Source organism: Vespa velutina, chromosome 1 (genome assembly GCF_912470025.1).
Source record: "Vespa velutina chromosome 1, iVesVel2.1, whole genome shotgun sequence".
NCBI lineage: Eukaryota > Metazoa > Arthropoda > Insecta > Hymenoptera > Vespidae > Vespa > Vespa velutina.
This window is the reverse complement of record NC_062188.1, coordinates 19,333,043-19,349,333: the sequence shown is the minus strand read 5'-3', so window position 1 is coordinate 19,349,333 and position 16,291 is coordinate 19,333,043. Positions and strand designations below refer to the sequence as shown.

The 16,291-nt window shown below is 33.6% G+C and overlaps 2 protein-coding genes across 12 annotated transcripts in view; one reads left to right on the top strand and one right to left on the bottom strand.

The window, feature by feature from the left end:
- LOC124956326 (transcription factor Sox-2-like) overlaps positions 1-16,291 on the bottom strand; it is a 325,693-nt gene that overhangs the window by 273,368 nt on the left and 36,034 nt on the right. The window lies entirely within an intron of this gene.
- LOC124956383 lies at positions 10,591-13,696 on the top strand. Its single transcript, XM_047512136.1, has 4 exons — positions 10,591-10,742; positions 10,977-11,369; positions 11,500-11,679; positions 13,482-13,696. The coding sequence occupies exons 2-4, from the start codon at positions 11,094-11,096 to the stop codon at positions 13,533-13,535; spliced, it is 510 nt and encodes a 169-aa protein (XP_047368092.1). The 5' UTR covers positions 10,591-10,742; positions 10,977-11,093; the 3' UTR covers positions 13,536-13,696.

The window sequence follows — 16,291 nt, the reverse complement described above, 5'->3', positions numbered from 1 at the left end:
TTCGTTATTCCATTGAGCGTTTCATGTTCTCCCTTCTAAACCTTTTGTCTGGCCACGCGACCATGGAAAATGTAAAGAAAAGATCAAAGAAAGGTTCATTTATCGAACCCGTTCGTGCCATCGTCTCACAATTCGCAAGACAATCCGGCAATATTTGTCTTGCTTATAAACACAGTCTTGTTTTAAGGAGAACCAACAACTATAAGAGGGCAAAGGGACGAGATACATCAAACGACAACGAGGGACAAAGGAATTCACAAAACAATTTCCATCATACATTCATTTGTCTTTACTCTCTCACTTTTCTCTGTATATCCGACCAACCACATCAAATCACGACGATATATTTCTTTCATATAAAAAATATTTCGATAAAATTGCATAAATGATAAGGAATAATTTTTAAGCATATATATAAATATAAATTTGTTCTTAGAAAATCGAGAAGTGTGAAAGAAGAAAATGTTTCGAGACAGAAATTCGGAAACGGCCGTCGGTCGGTCAGTCGAAGGAAAAAGAGTTTCTTCCCTGCGTAGTCGTTCTAGTGACTTCTTTTCGGTTGAGGTAGGTCCTGCAGAGGGCAGCTCATTTCCTTTTCAAGTGACCGGGGGTTGCAGTTCTACAACGACAATCCCCCACCCCTCCTCCCCCCGTTCTCCTGTTGGCCTTATCCCTCCCACGTCATCCATTGAGTCCAAGCCGACAATGGAGAGCGTTGGTCCGGCGCATAGAGAGAAGCCAAACTCTAGAGAAGAAGTAGAGGAGATGAAGGAAGAGGAGGAGGAGGAAGAGGAAGAGGAGGAGGAGGAGGAAGAGGACGAAGAAGAAGAAGAAGAAGAGGAGTCAAGCGAGGATGTGAAGAGAGGGGCCCTCTTTCGTCGCCCCCTATATAGTACATACACATACATATCTACGTCTCTGAAAATTCCATTCATACGCGAAGGCTAAAGTCGCTCGGCATACAAAAGCAAAGAGAGACCCCGGAACGAGCTCGCCACGCGTAAGCATCAACGCGATGGACTACGGCAGCACTTTTCTAAGTGAAAAGTCGACTTCACATTTTCGACGATTCAAGGATGAATGGCATATTTTGCCGCCTCCGACGATACTCGTCTGCTCATTTTACAAAATAAAAACCACGGATGGTTCCTTTATACGCCCCTACCCTAATGTCGTACTTCGCCTTCGAATTAGATTAAAATTAAATGATGAAATTAATAAGCGTATTATTACGCTTAGAAATATTTCGTCGAATTACAACGGAACGACAGAGTAAAACTGAAAAGAATAAAATAAAATAGAAAACAAATACAAAATAAGAAAAAAAAGGAAGAGAAAGAAAAGAAAAAAGAAAAATAAATAAATAAATAAATATATATATATATATATATATATATATATATATATATATATATATACCGTACGTTCGAATATTCCCTCGAACAAAAGGGTATAACGCGTGGAGTCGCAGCAAAGGCGGCGGCGACATCGAGAGCGCGAAAGAGGGATGAAACGGGCAACAGGCGAAGGGGGTGAATGAGTGACCTTGACAAAACATCGCGGCCACGGAGCGAAGCCGTTGAGCCGCGAGAACAAAGAGATTCTGTCGTCCTTTGTCAGACGACGAGGTCCCTATCTGTGTCTCCCCCTCTTTCTCTTTATCACCGAACTTCAACATCTCTATTTCCTTTCTCTTTCACTTACTTTTATCTATTTCTATTCGCCTCATTCGCATTATCACGCTCGCACTTTCACTAATCGGCTCCCTTTGTTCCTCCACGGCACTTTGCATTTTCACCGACGTCGTTCGATCTTCTCTCGATCTTTACAAAGTTAATTATGCGAATCGTTTAGCTACTTACTTAAGTTTTATTCCAATTACATTTAATCGAACTTTTCGACCTTCTCTCGAACCTTTTCTCCTCCTCCACGTTCTAATTATATCGAACGAAATTACGTATCAATAATTACGAGCGCGCCGATTGAAATCTAACGGGACGTATTAAGCAATAAATAATTTAACTGTACTTAATGAACGAATCAATATTAATCGGTCTCGCCAATGAACTTTCTCCGTTAAACGTATACCTAGTTGTTTACTTGTACGATTCAATATTTGAACTAATTAACGAAAGGTAGACTCTTTTAGTTTTCGTCGGTCTCTAGAGATCGTCGACCTATTGAAGGAACGCGAATAACAATTAGTTCTTCCTTTATATTCCTCATTTTATTATGAAGATCATTATAACATACGTAATACAAAATCTCACCCTCTCTAACTTCTCCCAACAACCCCCGTTCACCTGTAATAAAATAAATATAAAGAGTGCATTGTAACGCGCTAACTGATCTCAAAACGTAAGAATGCTCCACTCGAAGTTCATCTTGGAAAGAAAGAAAAAAAGAAAAAAAAAAGGAAGAAAGAGAAATAAAGGAAATGCGTCGTCGTTCGTTTGCGAAGCTGTCGATATCAGAGAGGAAAAAAAGAGAGAGAGAGAGAGAGAGAGAGAGAGAGAGAGAAATAAAGAAAATAGAAGAAAGAGAAAGTGGACGAGAAGGAAGACAAGTTGGGAAAACACTTAGCCGGGCAGCTAATGCTTTTATCGCGACCCTTGATTTTCTCCCCCTTCGACTGACTTTCGGTACAAATCAAGGCATTTGTCCCAGCGACTAACGGTAAATACGTTTTCGACGCCCCTGCGTGAAATAATGGATGCGTCGTGCTGCACGCGTCACATTGCCGTGGCCCACGACACGGTCTCGCGCGGTTACGCGTTCGTAACAATATGCGTCTGTCGAGCGAATCTCTCGAACGAGAAGGGTGAGAGATAGAACGAGTGGCGGAAGAATGGCACTTTATTAGTACTCCGACGACGAGACGAGACGAAACGAGAGAGAGAGAGAGACAACCCTCTTCTTTCTATTTCTTTGAGAGACATTACTACTATTATTGTTATTATTATTATTATTATTAATATTGTTATTATTAATATTATTATTATTATTATCATTATCTTTCAAGATTGACTTAAACAAATCGAAATCTCCAAGATAACTTATGGAAAAATCAATCGAAAACTTGCCTTATGGTTTATATTACGAGATCAAAGCTAGTATCATTGTTGGTATTTTCTATGAAAAGAAAATTCTTCTTGCTTCTTTTTTCAAGAATTTAAGAAGATGGTAAAACGATAAGAAAGAGATAGATAAAGAGAGAGAGAGAGAGAGAGAGAAGAAGAAGAGGAAGAGGAGATCGAAGAAATCCAAAGATGTTGAGAAAAGAGAAGAAGAAGGTCGATCGAGAAGCGTTCGCTTCGAAAATGATTTGGTTCGGCGTTTCACCGCCGTGCTCCATGATGGCAGCAGCTTTCACTCGGAGGATATAGCCACCCTAGAATTCGAGATAGTGAGAGAGAAAGAGAGAGAGAGAAAGATATATATATGGAGAGAGAGACGGAGTTATAGTGGGCTACGTAGACGCGTGGGAGGAGGTGGCAGGAGGAGGAGTAAAGAGGTGGAGGCTCTCCATTGCAGTCCGTCGCCTCAACCAGCGGGTGGGAGTAGCCGACGGGGATACTACTACGAGGGGTGGTGGTGGTGGTGTGGGCTACGTTGGTAGGGGTTGGCAACGGTACTGCTGCTAGTGGTGGTGGTGGTGATGTTTTGTCTTCCTTCGAATGCGCTTGCGCGACCGCCGCCCCCGCGCACTACCCTCCAACCCTCGCGCTTCTCGCACCACCCCTCTATTGATTTTGTTACAAACCAACGGCAAACCCCCTCGTCGACCCTCCTCGGCCCTCCTCGATTCTCGCGCGCGGACTACGATACGCGCCGATGCGTGTATACGTCCTCCACCATGCTCTCTCTCTCTCTCTCTCTCTTGTCTCTACCTATATACCGTATATCGTATATACTGTTCATGTACGAACGTTTTCTCTCTTTCTCTCTCTCTCTCTCTCTCTCTCTCTTTCCCTCTCTCCCTCTCCCCTCCCCCTCTCTCTCTCTCTCTTTCTCTTTCTCTCTATGTGTCCACACGACGTATTTCTACCTATGTGAAATGTTCCCAGTATACATACGATCCACGTTCTCCGACTGTCCTCTCCGCAAGCTCTTGTATGTCTTCTGTTTTAAACATATATATCATAGATATCTCGAAATTGACCAACGAATAGGAAAAAACCGATTTAGCCTATTTCTTACCTATCTATTTGGAAACAAAGTTTGGACCCTCACAAAAGAAGGAAATTTTTTTTTCGGTAGATTTGTACAACCTTTTAATAGGGATACTCGAGATTTGTCGAGGATTGCGTTGAACGAATACTCTTTTTCGAAGTTACCTAGCTGTTAGTTAGCTAGCTGGCTGACTGGCTAGCTAGCTAGCTAGTTTGACCATTCGTGATTCTCTCTTTCTCTTTCTCTTTCTCTCTCTCTTTCTCTCTCTCTCTTTTTCTCTCTCTTTTCTCTCTCAATATCTTCGTGAAGCAGACAACGTTCGGAGAAGCATTCGCAAGTCCCCAACTGATTTCAAGTAGCACGTGCTCTCGTGGTCGCCCTTACACTCACGTCCGACCAAGAAGAAGTACTCGAGAGCATTTGCGGTGGATTTGGTGGTACTCCGCACCGCGGGAGCCCCACTTCTGCCCTCTCACTCTTCACATACTCTCCGTACCTTCTCTCTCTCTCTCTCTCTCACTCTTTTACTCCGTCTATCGCTCGTTCTCTCTACTTCGCGTTCACTTTCGAGAGACCCCATATGATACGCCGTCATAATCCTCGTCTATCGGGAGGGAGCCGGTCCGTGGATTAAAAGAGAGCTTTTTCTCCCTAGCTTCCGAGAGATTTACATTTCTCTCTCTCTCACTCACTCTCTCTCTCTCTCTCTCTCTCTCTCTCTCTCTCTCTCTCTCTCCTTTTCTCTTCCCCCGAGATTTCTCCTACACGCCTCCGTTCACCTCGCGCGTCTACTACTTTCCACTAAATCTGCACCGTTTTTTCGGAATCACGCCGTTCCTTCTCGAGTTCTGATCGTTCATCCACGAAAATGAATTTTCTAATTCCTTCTTCTTCTTCTTCTTCTTCTTCTTCTTTTTTTTCTTTTTTTTTCGTCTTCTTAAGAAATGTGCTAGTGAAATAAATTCGTTGAAATTGAAATTACTTGTACATTCTCTTTTTGAGAAACTAATACAAATTGGATCGTCGTATATATATATATATATGTATATATACGTATATATATATATATATATATATATATATATTATATCCCCATACGATATATAGTCAGGCAATCCAACGAAACAAGGCTCTTGAATCTCAGCACGCCTGACTTACGCGGGATCCGGCTTAACGGAGCGGGGCTGGTTTCGTTTGCACGAGCGAAGCCACCAGATGTCGATTTGAATATTTTAACAGTCTCCAGATCGGCGAAAAGTGAAACGATCGACCATGCGGCGACGTAGACCTGAACTTTTCGAGTCTTCAAAAATACAAAGGACGAGGAAAATTGACAAGGATGTGTGTTTTCACGTTTTTGTTCATACTCGACAAAAATCTATTATTACATTTTATAATCTTACATTAACTAATAATTAATATTACGTCTTTAAATTCATTCCCAAAATTTTTTAAGATGTTTCTCTTTCTTTTTTTTTTTTCTTCGAAATAAAAGCTTACCATTCTGTGACTTTAAACGTAGAATTTACATAGGATCGCGTAAAAGAGGGTAAGTTACGCTTGATAAACTCATGAAATCCTTCAGTGATGTCTCTAGATCCGATCCTGTCCGTTGCTGTCGGCCCAACTAAACCCATTCTCAACTCTCTCAACGATATACAACGATTACCCGCACGAAGAAGGGATGCTTTTCGAGTTTACAAACACAGTCGCTGCCCGGTTATTATCCGGTAACTCTGGTGTTTTACATGTTATGAGGATACATGAAAGAGAGAGAGAGAGAGAGAGACGGCCCGTTACCTGCGACCTTCAATCTTACGTTATTACGCTCCGTTGAGCTCCCGAGGCTACTAAACCTCCGTCCATGCCCCCGTTGCTCCACATATGTCGGATCGCGCGCTACCGCGAGCAACAGTGTGCATGATTTTACATAAATTTCACGAACCGAAACGCCTTTCAGAATGGACCGACGTCATTTCCTGAGTTAAGTGGAAAATGGGAACGTACGTGATAAATTTAGATTCTCCGTAGTTCTCGGCACTTGCAAATATTATGTCGAATTAAATTTTATATATTCCCGTTAGAAACGTATGTATACTCTCAGCACTTCTCCCCCCGCCCCCCGTCCCCGAATACACACACACACACACACACACACACACACGCGCGCGATGTTAATCACACGATGTTAAATAATATTTATTCGAAAAAAAAATTTTCTTTTTTAGTTCTCTTTTAAATAATATTTCCTTTTCGATCTCTTAACAAAAAAAAAAAAAAAAAAAAAAAAAAAAAAAAAAAAAAAAATACAAACGAATGTTTCTTATTATTCTTATTTCGTCATAAACAAAATGAGAACTATTGTCAGTTTTAATAAAAAAAAAAAAAACAAAAAAAAAATATTTCTCCATCTGAAAATATTTCTCGAATTATATTTCGATATACCTACAATTCAACCCCAATAATCAGTCATATTTCATAAAATACACGAGTTCAAATACGCGTTAATCGTGTCGAAATAGAATCCGGTTTACTAGCATGATTTATTTCAACGTCAGGTCGATCTAATCAAGCGTGTTTTGACACATCGTTCCCACCCACTTTCTCTTTCTCACGCACGCACGCACGCACGCACGAGAGCTCGCTATTAAGTGCATTAGCACTCGTTTAATGACGCCGAGATCGCATTTATGGGGTTCTTCGTTCCGCTATGGGGCTTAGAGCGCAAGAGAGAGGTGGGTGTGTCTAGTTGCGTTTCTCGCGCGTGCTCGACACGTGCCTCCTGCACGAGCCAAAAAGAAGAGAAGATATCAAATATTCATCTTCCCTTTTTTTATTAACATAATCCACGATTGACAATTTCAATCTGTATGGCATTGTCTCAAGAAAAAAAGAAAAAAGAAATTATATATATATATATATATATATAGTCGACAATTTTAATACAATAAATAAAATAAATAACAAGTATACGTAAAATGATTAATTTCATAGGATCGTTTAATAAAAAAAGAAAAAAAAAGAAAAAAAAAAAGAAAGAAAAAAGAAAGAAATCTAATCGAAACTATTTGTCAAACGAAATTGAAATTATTTCAAGGAGGAAACATTTTAACCAAATAGAAGGAAAATAGAAAAAAAGGAAAGCAAATAAAACTAAAACAATGAATAGGTATTGTTCCGTTTCTCGTATTGTCTTTTCCTTCTCTGGCATCATGGTCAATTAATAGGAGTCATTTATAAGGGCAAACCGGGGAATCTGGGAATCCGCAATCCGCCCCGTGGCAATAAATCTCAAGTCGGCGAGCGCGGAATGGAAGTGGAACCCCTCTTGTAAGCTGCTTGTATTGTAGCTATTACCGAGCCATGCATCACTAGGTAACAACCACATGGTTCACTATCCCTCCCACTTCTCGTAGGATAAGAGAGTAGAACGAGAAAGAGAAAGAGAGATGAACGAGAAGACAAGGAGCAAAAGTGAAACGTCTATCTCTCTCTTTCTCTCTCTCTCTCTCTCTCTCTCTCTCTCTCTCTCTCTATCTATCTTTCACTCTGTCTCTCTCCTTCCCTCTCTCTTTCTCTCTCTCTCTCTCTCTCTCTCTCTCTCTCTCTCTCTCTCTCTCTCTCTCTCTCTCTCTCTCTCTCTCTCTCTCTCTATCTGGGAAAAGACGCAGCTGATATCGTGTACGGACCACCCAGGTGTTCCTGATCGTAGTTGGCATTTTCCATGAAAACTAAGCTCTCTCACATGGTCAAACTATCTCCCTTCGTGTTACATTACAATTTAGTTATAATATTTCATTATCAAATACTGTCCATATATTTCGTGTCAAATACATTTTAATAAATAATAATGACCAATAAAAATTATATTGAATAAATGCGATACAAATAAATTGTATTTGAATAATATTTTATATTTGTTCTTTAAAAATAGTATATCATTGAAATTGGGTTAATCAAATGTATAGATCGAATTAGGTTAAATATCGATGGTGTAAGTTAGTTGATGATAGAAAAGAGGTGAAATGGAATTGCAGTTTTAGCTCACAGAGAACGTTTGAAAATAGTCGATGGTTGCGTATCGATGACGGTAGAGAACGGAAGGAATGAAAAGGGAAGGAGAAGGAAGATGAAGGGGGAAAAAAATGGATAGGAAAGTTTGCGAATGAGCCGGAAGAGAGGAGAGAACGGAGTATCTCGGCGTGTGCCTACGAGAGAGAGAGAGAGAGAGAGAGAGAGAGAGAGAAAGAGAGTATAAACTCGCAGAGGATGGCGATATCAGAGGGTGGCAGAGGGTGGATGACGGAGGGAGCCTGCCGTCTCCTCGCGCCCTCACCGGGCACTATAGTAACAACACGGGGAAACATAGGGAAATCAATATGGCTTCCGTTGCCTTCTTCCCTCTCACCTCTCCCTTCGCTGGCTCGCTCTACGTTCTCACTCTCTATCTCTCTTTTGGCTCTGCTCTGACCCTCTTTTTCCTTCTCTCTCTCTCTCTCTCTCTCTCTCTCTCTCTCTCTTTCTTTCTCTCCCGCTCTCTCTCTCTCTCTCTCTCTCTCTCTCTCTCTCTAAGCCGAAACCGCAGCTTTCTCTTCTTTCATCGTACTCTCTTACTCTCTTACTCTATGTAATAAGTATGTACTGATATCCATAGAGACATATAGACATATATGTATGTATATATATATATATATATATATATATATATACCGACATATAGATATTCGTATGTATAAATGTGTATATGTGTGTCTATCCTCTTCTCCCACGAGCTTCGTTCAGACGGGTGAACCCATTATGAGGGGGTGTTACTCCGAGCCAATCCTCAACCATCCGGAGAGAGGAATAGGAGAGGCAAGAGAGTCGAAGAAGGGCGCATGTGCGTTGCCAGGGCCACCGTGTACCTCGCTTCGCACGATGTCACCATTACGAATCAAACACCCGTTATACGCGACCATGCTCTTCTTGTATTATATCGTTGAAGGAGATACTACAGTTTTCTTTTTACTATATCGTTATTTACGATATACGATACATGAAAAACTTCATCAAAGTTTACTGGAATATTGTAATTTTAGCCTGAGATTGAGTTGTAGCGAATGCTAAATAATATATGAATTTATTATTTAGGACATTGCGCAAGTGTAATTTGAATTTAATCAATGAATTATAATTATGATCCTTGCTCTATTTAATTTCGTAGAGTTATTATTCTTTCATATGTTTTGAATTAAAAACTAAATTAAAGTTAAATTCAATTTATAATGGCAAATCAATTATCATTATAAATATTTTATAATTCATTCAAACGTATGAAACAATTCATGAAACTTTTAAATCCTATCCATGGTAGGATCTATTCAATTTTTATTCATTTAATAACAATATCATAGATTTTAATCTTAAAAAACTATATTTATGATACTTCTATTTTTTAGACCATCCAAAGATTTCATGTAATATTTTATGTCCATTCAAATTATTAGAGGTAAAAGAAAATATTTAAATTAATAATTATTTAAACGTAAATACTTGTGTTCTTGTTCGACGATCGAGTCAATGATCGTCTAGCGGACAAAAGCAGAAACAAGACTGATATCGAAATGGTCGGTATGTTAGATCACTTCTTATCAACATGGATGAATTCCTAACTGTAGATCATGTAGGAAACTGCAATTACCAACAATTGAAATTGGGGATAACGTGGAATAAAAGAATGATAAAGATAATTAAATGAAATTTGATAGCGAATCAATTTAACTTTATCTAAATATAATATGTAAAATGAAGTGAAACATTACTATAAAAAGAATATATTGAATTGTATCACATCTTAAAACTATATGACAGCAGTCGATATAACAGAACACTTTAATGTCGGTGAAGAAGTGTATCAACGGTCGGTAATGTCAAATAAATTTATACTAAAATAAACAAATATAAATAAGAAATATTTTTAAATTAAAATTTTTTAATTTAAAAATATTTTTACAAATGAAATCGACAAATTTTGTTCGATACACAATATTAATATTTTCAATGTCATTAATTTAGATTTTAAAACATCAATAACATAACAAACTTGGACATAATATATAACTTTATTATATGATATACAATATGTTACATATAACAAAATTTATATATATATATATATATATTCGAATGTTCCAAAAGTCATAATTTATATATAAATAATGTGTGTTATATATATTATATATAAATATATGAAAGCCAAAATTATAAATCGAATAGAACGAAAATCTAATTGAATATATCCGTTATATTTTTTCTAAATACTTTCATACCTAATTCCACAGACATAGGTTTCTTTTTCATACTTGAAATTTCAATACTGATCATTTAAGGTCATGTTTATCTACATTTGTCAAAGTCCAAGGTGACATTAGAATTAACTGATGAAGAAAAGAGGATACTTTGAGTTTATAATATGCTTCAGTTGTTGATTGATATCGTAACAGTTAGGACCATTGTAAAATATATTATTAAATTTGGCGATATCATAACGAAAGTGTGATATATCTGAAAAGAACAAATTTTAGTTACAGGTAAATTTTATAATCTTATTTCTTGTAATACAAAAAAAAAAAAAAGGAAGATCTATTTTACGATTAAAATCAATTAAAACGAATTCAAATTTCATAATAATAATTGTGGCGACGACCATTTTAAAATGAAATACGACAGGAACTTAATTTTTATACGAATATAATTTGTTTACGATCGATATACGAATTATTATATGTATATACGATATTACAAAGGTGTGAATAATTTTCTAGGAAAATATTACAGAAGCGATATATACAAAAACGACATATAAAGAAGCAATATATTAAAAGGAATTTACACAAATATTTATATAAAAAAAAAAAAAAAGAAAAAGAAAAAGAAATAAAATGGCATTAAGTTTAGCATTACCATTATCCGGAATAGAAGCCGAACATTTTTACGCACTAGGAATGAGAATACTATATGAACAAGGTTTAAGAACATTAAATGGGATTGGACCTATATCACCCAGTATTGGAAGTGAATCCAGTGGCATTAGTAGTCTCACTCCTTCTCTGGAACCTGATTTTATATTGAATAATCCCAATTCTACAGCGCCTTCATCACTTGCTACTTCCACAGAAGATTCGGGACAAGGCGATAGATTAAATGACATAGAAGTAGTAAGTATAATTAATATCATTGCTAATTCGACAGTTAATTGAAAACTAAAAAAAAAAAAAAATAAAAAAAAAAGAAAAAGAAAAGAAAAGAAAAAAATCACTTTGATAATTCTTCCGTCAATCCTTTCAGATAAATGTTCCATGTAAAGTAATCTATTGCGGGCGAGACATATTAAACTTAGGTGCAAATATGCGAGAACCATCCTGGCGACTATTGATCCCATATACTTGCAACCATAATAATGTCACGGACAATAACTCGAATTATCATCTTTTAAGCGAAAAAGCACTGACTGAAGAATATCCAATGGTAAACATAATTATAATCTCTTTCTTTCTTTCTTATTTCTTTTTTCCTCTTTCTTTTTTTACATTTAATTACGATGAAAAGTTTATATACAAAATATTTTATCGCGAACGAAGTATTTGTCTTTATATCAAAAAGTTGTTTTCCTAGATTGAGAAAGTTACGTTTTCGAAATTATATTATTTACATTCGTATAATTAAACGTTCATTTTAATATTACTGTTTCTCATGTTTTCACCTTGGAATGTTGTGACCTCTAATATCACATTGTTTCGAAACTTTCAAGGTTTCAAAAGTATACAGAAATATCGTTGAATTTATACCGTCAATGTCTCGCTTGAATCTCGGTCGAATAAGATATTTTCTTTTCCGTCTTTTTTTTTTTCTTCTTTTTTTTTTTTTCTCTTCTTTTCTTCCATTCTTCTTCTTAAATTTATAATTTGTTGTTCTAAATCTTTGGCTTTTCGTCGATCTCGTTTCTTAGATTTTTATATGGCCATTCTAAATTCTCGGACTTTTTCAATTTATGAAGGTTGTAAAATGCAAGCATCAAGATAAACATCGTGATGGTACTACACTTAACGAGCCAATATTTTCCCCAATAATGTACGTAAGGGAATTGAATGATCTTAGATGTCAATTTGTACGGAAATTTTACAACATTTTTATCAACGTTCGTTGACGAAGATAAACCATTTAATATCATCTTGATTTCCATTATACTCTAAAAGATAAAATCATTGTTGTCAAATCGTTAATTAAATTACTCGATATTTCAAAAGATTATTGTTCACATAATTTTGACAATTTTCTTTTGAAATTCGTACTTCGAGCTTCTTTAATTTTATCGTAAACTCGACGACATCGCTTCGACAAATAATTCTGCATTTTGTGATGAGCGTTCAATGATTCAAAGTTTCTTCCTTTTTGTTTCTTTTTTCTTTTCTCTCTCTCTCTCTCTCTCTCTTTCTCTTTCTCTCTCTCTCTCTCTCTCTCTCTTTCTCTTTCTCTCTCTCTCTCTCAATATATTTGAAAAATGTGAAGAGGTTATAAAAAACTTGCAGTCAACTTTGTCGATCGTTTACAATTTTAATAACAACTTCGCATTCTCTCGAAGATCACACATATTGCAGAAACTATATATATACACACATATATTATATAGTTGAATATATATAATATAGTTTATATATATATAGATATATAGGTAGATGTAGATGTAGATATAAATATATATATATAGAAATATATATAGTTATATGTATGCCCTCCGATATATGTATATATATGTGTATATATATATATATATATATATATATATATATATATGTATGTATGTATATATGTATGTATATATATATAAATATAATCCCTCCCCCTATACATCTATATATCTATATACCTATATATCTATATATTTATATATTTATATAAAGTGTTCATAAATGATTATCCTAATTTAATCAATTTATAATATTTTACCGATGTAAATAACATGTCGAAATATTACTTTTACGATTAGAAACTTTATGTGTAATATGTCACTGATGTATAAATTTTTGTTTCATTACAAATATGCAATAAAGAATTATAATATATTTTAATCAGGGTAATCATTTATGAACAACATCCTGTGTATTAAAGAAAGGCAAAAGAAAAAAAAAAAAAAAAAAAAAAAAAAAAAAAAAAAAGAAAAAAAAGAAAGGTGAACGCATCAAAATTAAAAACATGTAGCAACGAAAAAATATTTCCAATTTCTCTCGATAACTTTTAATCTCAATTTTTTTCGATTTTTCTTTCCACAGAAAAAATGCTCAGACTGCGGCTTCTCTGAATTATCACTTTCTTCCTGTTTTTAATACTATTCCGATCTATCACACAATCGCCAATGAAATAAGTTAAATATTATCAATAGTATGACACAACGACATCAAAGAACAATTGCTTTAAAAAAAAAAAAAAAGAAACAAAAAAAAAACTATTAAAAAAAAAAGGATTTTGTCATTTTGTCATTTTGTTATACGACAGACGTAGTAAACTTTTACTTTCTGATATATTGTTTTATGTTATAAAATAAACTTGAAACAGAATGTTATTGGTTTATATACTCGTCAATCGTATACAAAAAGAGAAAATAATTATGGCAAATTCTAAGGCGGCGACCAACTCCAAAAAAAAGTTAACTATTAAATTTAGCTAATAGTTAAGTCAAACCAATGAAATAACACATAAATGGATTTAAAAAAAAAAAAAAAAAAAAAAAAAAAAAAATAATCTTAAATCTATAATATACGAATATATTGATATATTGATTTCAAAGTTGTAAAATTTTTTACAATTTGTAAAAGTTTTACGAATTAATCTCAAATGCATATAATACGATTAGAAATATCTATCCCAAAATTAAATCCAAAATATTGAAGTAAATTATTTATAATATATTCGTACATATATTTGAAGTTAGATTTTCCATATCGTTCTCATACGAATAATAATATTTCAAATGAAATAAAATTAAATATTTCTTATGAAATAAAATTATACATATATATATATATATATATATATATACAAACGCTTTATAAACATCTATCAATCTATAAATTTATACGGAGTCGGGTATGGGCCGCAAAAAATTAATCATAAGATAGTAATTATTCGTATATAATTAACACCCGACAATAAAATACAACAATTACAGAATATTTTACGAAATGTCATTAATTTTTGATATTATAACATTTTCATGACAATAGCCTGAATTTACATATAACAATCATAGTTATTTTTTCGAATATAAAATAGTTTTTTAATATTTTTATTTGTTTTGCAATTAAACATTCTTCCGAAAATATATATAGCCGGGTGCTTAAATATTAATAGAATATTACTATTTCATTTGAAAATATTTATTAATTAAAATAATTGTAATATATATATATATATATATATATATATATATATATATATATATATCGAATTCTACAATATTGCCTTTGACATAATATATAATATAAATTCTGCATTCTCTTTGCTTTGTAAATTAATAGAAGTAAAATATTTTTAAATTCTGCAAGATGGATCAAAGATTACTTTACAGATCAAATATTTCTAGATGATCTTAAATATTATTTTTACTCTTTTCTAAGGACTTTTTAACTTTATTTAAGACTTTTTACGAACAAAGATAAAATAAGTCGAAAAGTTTTGAAAGAAAAGAATAATTAATATCTAAAATCATCTATATATTTTAGGTCAATTTATGAAACTTTAATCCACATCGTAGTATTTATTATAAAATTAAGAATCAATACGCTTATTGTTATAATCTACTGATCTAGTCATAAATGTTCAAAGGATCTAGTCAGAAGATCTAGTCAATAATACAAGCAACCTCTGATTAATTGTAAGATAATGATTAAAGAGAGAAACGAGACTGAATTCGTTTATGCGATTATTAGATTATAACGTGAAAAAAATTAATTCCACGAACGTTATGAAAATCGAATTATAATAATGGAATAGGTTTAAGTAAATATTTTTGTTTTGTTTTTATAATAAGTAATTAGAAACTAAATATCCGATATTTACAGCAACAATCAAAGATAAACGTAGTTTTACAATGTAAACTGTTTATTAGCAGTTACATTGTAAAGATTAAGGTCTTATAATCGTGATTTAAACAAAAAAAAAAAAAAAAAAAAAAAAAAAAAAAAAAAAAAAAAAAAATAAAATAAAATAAAATAAAAAAAAATAAAAATTGTAGTTTAAAACTAGACCAGTAATATATACAAATGAATAAAAGAGAGGATAAATTAGATAATTAGAATAAGATTAATCGCGTTTAGGAATAAGATATTTTGTAAGTTTTACAGGATGGATCAAAAGTTCATAGGTGAAGTTCTTAAATATTTTTCAAAATCAATTAATTTTTTCTGAAACTTTGTCGATTAATTTGTTACAATTTTTAAATTCCTTAAAAATTGTTTATCATTATTAGACTAAAATGTTTTGAAAAATATTAAACGATTTTAAAAATTATTAAAGAACTTTCGCCACGAACTTTCAATTCATCTTGTAAAATAAATAACATATTGTATATTGTACATAATGATAGGATTAATGATTAGGATTAATTAAAACGTGTCAATAGGCATATCGATGAATTCGATACTTCATAAAGAGAGAAAAAAAAACAAAAAAAAAAAACAAAAAAAAAAAAGACAGGAAAAAAACCAGAAAAAAAGAAATTCCGCATGAAAACGTAGACTTACAACGTGGACTTACAACGTAGGATTTACGTAGTAAAGATTAAAAGAAATAATTAAATTGCTCTAATATATTAAATCATTCTGATGTATATTAATTATCGAAAAGATAACATAAGTGTGGATACACTTATTAGTAAATGTGATACTACGTAATGCTATATCGTGATGCGTCTTATAGAGAATTTAAGTGAAAAAGTCGTTGAAGAATAATTTTTTATTAGTAAAAATTTAATCGAACGTTCGATTTAATTATAAATTCATTTTTATAATTGTAATTTCGATTCTTTTCTTCTTCAGTGTTTGTTTCTCTTATTACGCGATATAAACTTTTTATTTCATTATCC

Bases quoted from the DNA above. Each gene is read 5' to 3' on its own strand.
- LOC124956383 (XM_047512136.1), top strand. From the start codon at position 11,094: ATGGCATTAAGTTTAGCATTACCATTATCCGGAATAGAAGCCGAACAT. The intron at 11,370-11,499 runs GTAAGTATAATT...CAATCCTTTCAG, and splicing joins GATTAAATGACATAGAAGTA to ATAAATGTTCCATGTAAAGT. The intron at 11,680-13,481 runs GTAAACATAATT...TTCTTTCCACAG, and splicing joins TGACTGAAGAATATCCAATG to AAAAAATGCTCAGACTGCGG.